Here is a 7,903-nt window from a genome sequence, read left to right on the forward strand (position 1 = left end):
TAGATAATTTGGAAAATAGGAATAATCTGAGATAGTTAAACATCACTGTATTTCTACCATACAGAAAAAACTGTTAACATTTTGATATACTTTCAGTCTGTTTTCTGTATTTGTGTATTCTTACATATACATTGGCCTTTTTCATAATTGGAATCATACTATTTATTTTTAGTTTTGTTTCCTGCTTTCTTCACCTAATGAACCATTTTCCCATGTCAGAACATACTCTTTCAAAACATTTCTAATGGATGTATAATATAAATCTTGTTTGGCACTATCATGAGCAGTTTTGCATGTTATAACAATCTTTGAAAGCAAAATTTCCAGTGGGATTATAATATGGCTGTTACATGACTTTGTCATGATTTATTTAACTCTTGTCCTATTGATTTATATTTTTTCTAACCTAAATTAGACTCATGCAGTCAGAATATGTGTGTCTTGTTCATGATTCTATATTTGAGCTTAACCCAGTATCTAATGTGGAGTGGCTGGAGGAATGTTTTGTTCAGTGAATGAACAGTTTTACACGAAAGTCTGATTGTTTCCTTAAGTTAGACTCTAAAAAGGATTCTTACTTGGTTAAAAGGTATAAACTTTTTGAAGCTTCTTGATAGTTTATTTTCAATTTGTTCTTTGATTCAGAATAAGAAACAAGGATGTAAAAATGAAGAGGTGCTTGCTGTACTAGGCCATGAACTGGGGCACTGGAAGTTGGGACACACAGTCAAAAATATCGTTATTAGCCAGGTAAGTCTGGAGTAATTCTCTCTCTACCCCTTTTTCTTGGCCACACTGCCAGCTTCTCCAACCAGGGATCGAATCCATGCCCCCTGCAGTAGAAACACAGAGTCTTAACTACCAGACCACTAGGGAAGTCCTGACAATTCTCTTTTTATGGCAGGAGAGTCAAATAATAAGTATAGAAGGCATGAGAGTTCACATAGTAGAGAAGTGAAGACAGACTCTGTAGCCAAGCTTCACATCACAGCTTGCTGACTTACTACCTTTGTGACCTCAGGCAAGTTCCTGAGCCTCTCTCTGCTTCCATTCCCTTGTTGAATGATGATACCTCATAAGACTGAAAGAATTAAATGAGTTAATACATGTAAAGAGTTTGGAGTAGTACCTGAAATGTGGCAATTACTACATAAATATTTATTGTTATCAGTTGCTCAGCTGCAGGAGCTGTGAAGATCAAAAGGAGTGAGCCTAGATAAGTTGGGCAGTAAAATGTTTTTTAAAAAACATTTCTTCTCTTTTAAAAAAGTCATTGTATAAACATTGAAAAGAAATTGCAAAAAGTAGTAAATATAAAGAAGAAAATACTTTCTGTAACATTCCTCTTTGGGTATTTATACCGCTAAACCAACAGAATGACGATAGTTTTCAGGCTCTGAGTGAAATAGCACTCTTGTTTTTTGGACTGATTCTGAGCATGTATGGTCTCAGATGCGTCTTTAATGGTCTTTGTAGCTTTCTAAAAGGTCAGCTGGTTCTGGGTGATGGATCACTTGGGAAGGCTTGTGTACCTGCTCCTATAGGCACTCTTCTGTTGCCTTACATCTGTAGGTATAAAAATGAGTGCCTTGGCTGGAAGCTATGTTGTATGGATACATGGCAGTGAGTAAGACATTAAATAAGTCCAAATGCAAGTGTATTTAAGTACTCAGTTTAATAAGGAAAATCACTGCTCCATTCATGAAAGAAGGGGTCCAGTAGCCTACTGTGAGGGTAGTGGGCTGATCCCAGAGGTGCCTCATCAGGGCTGGAGTTGATTGCCTCTTCTAATAGATGGGGCGCTTCAGCTGGAGCCAGTGGGGAAGGTCTGCGTTGTTGATTAATCATTGACTCCGTCCCTGTCACCATGGCCCCTCTGTTCATGAGCAGTTGGCCAAGTCCTAGAGTGGCTGGGCACAGAAGCTGGCCAACATCCACAGGCATATTCTCCACCTGAGCGTTGACAGAGCCTCCCCTACTGTGGAATAGTTTCGGTGAAGATTCTTATTAGACCTAAGTATTATCATACTCTGGGCTAGTTTTGGAAGTTTTCCCACATAACTCTTTTCCACATCTGCTTGTTATCCATCCTCTAGTTTGCTCCAAGGCCCTAATCACCCAGTTAAACCAATATTTGCTCACTAATAACGAATTAGTATATATATACCCTCAACTCAGACCCTCTCTACTTCTAGAATAAAAGTAAAACTATAAAACCACCTAAGTAACTTTTTCTATGGTCACGCTAACATTGTTCTTAAAATCTCATTGTGATGTCTTGTTCTACTGATCCCACAATGAAATTAGCTTAGTAATAACTTAGAAATTTTGTATCCTTCTTTCTAGATGAATTCTTTCCTGTGTTTTTTCTTGTTTGCTGTATTAATTGGTCGAAAGGAGCTGTTTGTTGCATTTGGTTTTAATGACAGCCAGCCCACTCTGATTGGACTATTGATCATCTTCCAGTTTATTTTTTCACCTTATAATGAGGTAATGTATAATCTTTAAAATTGTCTCACATATGCTCTTGTCTGTTTCAAATCTAGAACCTTGAGAGTAGTGAAAAAAGAAACAAACAAAACTATAGTTTTAACAAGCAAGTTTAGTCCCTTGATTTACTAGCCAGTATAAGAATGTAGCAGAAAAACCCAGTCCCAAATAAAAGGTGCTTCTATATTGTTAGGGGAAAAAAAGCGGAGAATTAGACTTTAGTGGTGAAAACCTCGATGTAGCATGTACCTCAGAGACTTGGTAGATGGAAATTAACTATTGGAACACTATGTCCTAGACCACATTTCGTCAAGTGCTGGCGAAAATCTGTATGTGAGGGGACAAAACAACTGATAATTGAGTGTGTGTATGACTGGATAAGAGAGATTGTATGACAGTGTTCCTCTGGTTGCATTTCCTGACCACCTGCTTCATAACAGACTTAGCATCTGACTCCAGACCCTCTGAAGCAAAGTTGGATGTTTTATGGTAAGCAGAGTTTGAGAACCACCGCTCCATGACTGCTCAGTAGGGGAACGCCATATATGGTATAAGACATGGATTAATGAGACTGTATATGAATAAATCCAGTGATGGCAACATACTAATTGATGAGGCTTCCAGAGTAAGCCAAGAGATCAGGATTCTTGAGATATCTCCATTCAGAAGAATTCTTCCTTTGGGACAAGTTGTAGAGTTAAGGTTTTAACTTTCTCTTTAAAAGGTGGAAGTAGGGTGAAGTATAAGGCACCAGGAAAGACAAACAGGGAGGAAGAGATCATGTTTGTATAGCATTGTCCACAGAATCTACATTCATTTTCCAGAGAAGTAAGATTTATTATCATTAAACTCTAAATGTCTTAATTTTTTAACTTTGGTTGAGAATACTTATAAAGTGCTGTATGCTGATCGTTACTTCTCAAAGAGGTTATAGAACTGCTTGTAATGATATTGTGGAGAAGGAAATGGCAACCCATTCCAGTATTCTTGCTTGGAGAATCCCATGAACAGAGGAACCTGGCAGGCTGCAGTCCATGGGACATAACTTAGTGACTAAACTACCACCATAATGATATTGTCATTTCTGTCTTCAGTCACAATTCAGGAATGCCTTAAAGACACTGAGCTATGTGTATGAAATGTCCCAGAATCCTCTGCTCTTTATGTAGTCATGCTATTTATATAACTAATTTTCTTATAATCTCTTGCTGACTGTCAAGCTGATAATCCTTGCTAATGTCAGTGACCTTTCTGATATGGTCATTATTTGTTTCAAATTTTCTTCTTCAACCAACTAGAGACTGGGAAATCAGATAATCAAACTCATTAGGTAAAAGTTACTGGATTCTGACCGAGTGTATAAGTGTCCTCTGATAAGTAAGGCACCAGTAATGTTAGCCTGCTTTGGGCATCTAATTTGGCCTCTCAGTTTTTGATTTTATCTCCTTATATTTTGAGTAGTTGAGTTCACTTCAAAAAATAGCTAAGTAAATGTGGGATATTAGAGTGATTTGAAATATAATTAATTTGGAGATATTAGCAACTGTTTTAAAAACCTCAATGAGCCCAGGGTATTCATTTCAAAAAGATTAAGTATTTAACCAGAAAACCATATGTTTAATGTCCACATTTAAGAGGTCATAATAAGAAAGAGAGATTTTCTTGGGAAACGGGAAACATGCCTTATCAAGAAGGGTTTGAAAACCTACAGTGAAGCAGATGGGCGCGGGTAAGTGTCTGCTCAGGGCTTATTTGTGTCACAGTGAGGTTCAAGGGACAGCTGCCCAGGGACACTTGAAGTCAGGAGACACATAGACAGATTAGTTAATGATTATAACCCAAAAAGTGCATTCAAGATTTGGAAAGACATTTCAGGTAGGAGCCAGATATTAGCTTTGAACATGTCTAAGAAGATATCAGGAGCTCCCAGACTTTATGCTGAAGCTCTGGATCTGCTGATGGCAATATGAGGTACAGTTGAGAGACTTTAAACTTTCTTTTTGCTTTATTGCCTGATGTATTTTAAGGTAAGAAATAGACATCATGTCATCCAGCTTATAATATTAATACTTCAGTATGCAAATAAATAATTTTTCCCTCAAAAATTTCTATTTTCAAATGAAACTTGTCCCCTTCCTAGTAGTCACCCTCAGAGACTGAATATTTATTTTAATGAAGCTACCGTAGCTCAGAACACTCTAAAAAATTCTATTTTGAGGCCATCATTAGAGGCTATAGTGTGTGTGTATACATGTATATACATCTATACATGTATACTTGTATATGTATATTAGAATATTCTCAGTGAAGACGGTTGTTAACATCTAAAGGTGGATAAGTAAGCAAGATTATTTTTTTTTAATGGAAAAGAGTCTGAATATAAACCACCACATCTTACCTCTGAGAAAGATGGTGTCATGGGCTTTGGAGTCATCAAGAATGTCAGCACTACCACCTTCTAGTTGTGTGACCACAAATAAGTTGTCTCACTTCTGAGATACCCCTTCTTCATCTGTAAAACAGGAATAAGAGTCATCACCTTGTAGGATTGCTGGAGGATGTAAAATGCCGACTCAGTGCTTGGCCCATGGCAGGTCCTCAGAAGTATCTCTTCATTAAGATTGACGTGTCTTTGGATATATATCTGTTTCTGGTCTATTTGCTTAAAGAGGGAAAGGCTCAATTTCTAGTAATTCCCGCACCCTAGGGTCTCCAAAATACAAGTGAGGTTTCTTTTGGCTTGCTGTTTCTCTTGTCCTGAGCTGAACTTCCTCTGCAGTATTGGCTCATGAATGCTTTAGTGACAACAAAGGGGAAGTGGTTAAAATGCTTTTATTTCCTTTTTCAGGTTCTTTCTTTTTGCCTAACAGTCCTCAGCCGCAGATTTGAGTTTCAAGCCGATGCGTTTGCCAAGAAACTTGGGAAGGCCAAAGACTTATATTCTGCTTTAATCAAACTAAACAAAGACAACTTGGGATTCCCTGTTTCTGACTGGTTGTTTTCCATGTGGCATTATTCTCATCCTCCACTATTAGAGAGACTTCAAGCTCTGAAAAATTCAAAACAAGACTGAGTTGCCCAGGGTCTGCAGCTGAAGACATTTCTGATTATTTTCTGTCCTGGCAGCATGTTCTGGCTCTTGATGTTTTTAACTTTTTTTTTTTAAGGAAAAATGATTAAGTACAGAAAAGCGAAGCTTTAAATACATTTAATATCTCATTTCAAAAATGATTTTAATAATCCATTTCTTAAAGAAAACACTGGATGAAATTTTGAGGCTTAATGTTTTTAAAGGCATAGTTTTATCTTTAAAATCTAGTTTACCATCAACTTGTAAAATTATTTCAGAAAATACAGAACTTGTTTTATTTACATGTTTATACGGAACCTGCATATAAGGTATTTGGGGGCATATGTTTAAAAGGGAACACCACCTCTGAATTCTCTCTGTAAGGCAGAAACAGTGGTCCCGAATCACTGTGCTCATACCTAAGTTGAAACTTATTTCTACTTTTATGCTGTTATGATTTAAGCTGGCCAATCAGTGTTTTAAATAAGGAAAAAAAAAATAATTCATAAGGCTGATGTTATACAACTGAAAGTAGTTAGAAATATGTACAGAGTATTTTAAATCATTGGGTTTTCTTTTTGTTTTTTAGAAAATTTCAGTCTTTATCTTTCTTTCCACCTGGTGGGTATGATCCCCCTAGGGGTTATATAGTATTATCCCAAACATTCAGCTTTTTTCATTCATACTCTTAAGTATTCAATAAATAGTGCATCCTTTTACTTAGCAGAAATTGCCATATTGAACAGGTTTTGCTGTTAAAAGTGGGAGAATTGTGGAAAGAAGAAGAAGTGACATTTTAAAAGGCATAAGAATGAAATACTGATGATTCTCTTATGATGTTACAGGAAAAAATATAATTTTCTATCTCTTTGGACAGAAAAGTTTGTTTTTATTTTTCTAATTTTTATCAGTAAGTCATGAGTACTATTTTATTTAATCAGGCATAATTCCATTTTAGAAAATTATAGTTCTTGATAATGCAGGCAGTTTTTATTTTCAAAACAAACGTCATGAAAGATTTCCAGTTTCTGAAGCTGCATGTTTGACTCAAATCTCTGTTCACTTTCTGAATGAGACCCAACTTTGTGCCCAGAGTCCCACCCACTGGTGATGTATATACCTTCTGGGCATTTATTCCAAAGTGGGATCAACTGTGTGCGCTTGGCCTCTGGCCAGAAAGTCTTTTGCTTTTGGATGATGTCTCTACATGGAAACATAATAAAAACAAGCCTCTAGTTTAGTACCGCATTATTTATTTTCCTGAGGAACAGTCCTGTGACTTTATCCAGCATCTTTTACCTATGAGTTCATGCTGTGATAACCGCCCTTCCTTCCTTTCTTGCCTTTAAATACAGTTCTACACCAGTGAAACATTAAAAATTGCCAGTGCAGATTGATGTACTTTGTCTGTGATTTGACAAAATCTGTCTGTCATTTGTTACCTAGGATGTATGGTTATTACCCTAGAGGAGCTGAGTGCTAGTAGCAAAGAGTAGAAGGGACAGCCATCGTGCCGCGTGGTGGCAGGACCACTGCTGTGCCTCGCTCAGAGCCCTCTTCACTGCCTTCCTCCTGCTCCAGTCCAGAGCGTTACCAGTTCTTGCCGACGTCTGCTCAGAAGCGTCATTCAGAACCATCCTCCTCCATTCCCGTAACTTCTCATTGTCTTCGTCTGTTTGGTCTGCTCCAGCTGCCTCTCCGGCCTTCCTTTCATGTGGCAACAATAACTAGCTTTTTAATGCGCGATTGTTTTGACCTGGTCCCCTACAATTTATGGGAGGCCTAGGGATGGCCAGAGGCTACTACTGGTAGGTTCCTGAGGTATTGGCCAGTCAAGGGAGGGAGAAAGGCCAGCCAAGGAGCGAAGGAGGTTGCACTCTGTACGCTAATACTTGGTGGACAGAATGCAGTAGATACGGCCTCAGATAAAATGGCATGACCTCAGCGGGGTTGATTTCTGAATCTAAGGCAGAGTCCTTGCTGTGTGTATATACTGCCTTTGTCTGACTTGGTCCTATGCTGAAGTCTGAGAGCTACTAGTAAGTGATACCTCTGTTTAGGATAGGAGCTGGGATCAACTCAGTGATTTTAATACCAATGATGGTCCCAGCTTGCCCTTTGACCTGTATATCCTCATGGTCACCCCTAATCCTTTGTGTGGTGACTCCCCTCCCTGAGGTCTCCTCCTTCCACTTGGTCTTTGTCATCCGTCTTTTTTGTGTGTGTGTGCATATGTACTTCATGTAGTTTTGATTGTTTTGAGAGTTCTGCCATCGTTTGCAGAAAAGTTTTCCCATAGCAGAAAGCTTACCTTGCGGGCCTTAAGTTCTGTCTTAGAGGCCA

The 7,903-nt window shown here is 38.1% G+C and overlaps 1 protein-coding gene across 2 annotated transcripts in view; it reads left to right on the forward strand.

Annotated features, from left to right (window-relative positions):
* ZMPSTE24 (zinc metallopeptidase STE24) overlaps positions 1-6,957 on the forward strand; it is a 42,585-nt gene extending 35,628 nt beyond the window's left edge. For both annotated transcript variants that reach the window (XM_005678642.3, XM_018042306.1), the window contains 3 exons: positions 646-750; positions 2,347-2,490; positions 5,339-6,957. In XM_005678642.3, coding sequence (XP_005678699.1) covers positions 646-750; positions 2,347-2,490; positions 5,339-5,563 — 474 coding nt within the window. In that variant the 3' untranslated portion in view covers positions 5,564-6,957. The remainder of the gene's footprint in view (positions 1-645; positions 751-2,346; positions 2,491-5,338) is intronic.

Source organism: Capra hircus, chromosome 3, assembly GCF_001704415.2.
Source record: "Capra hircus breed San Clemente chromosome 3, ASM170441v1, whole genome shotgun sequence".
Classification (NCBI taxonomy): domain Eukaryota; kingdom Metazoa; phylum Chordata; class Mammalia; order Artiodactyla; family Bovidae; genus Capra; species Capra hircus.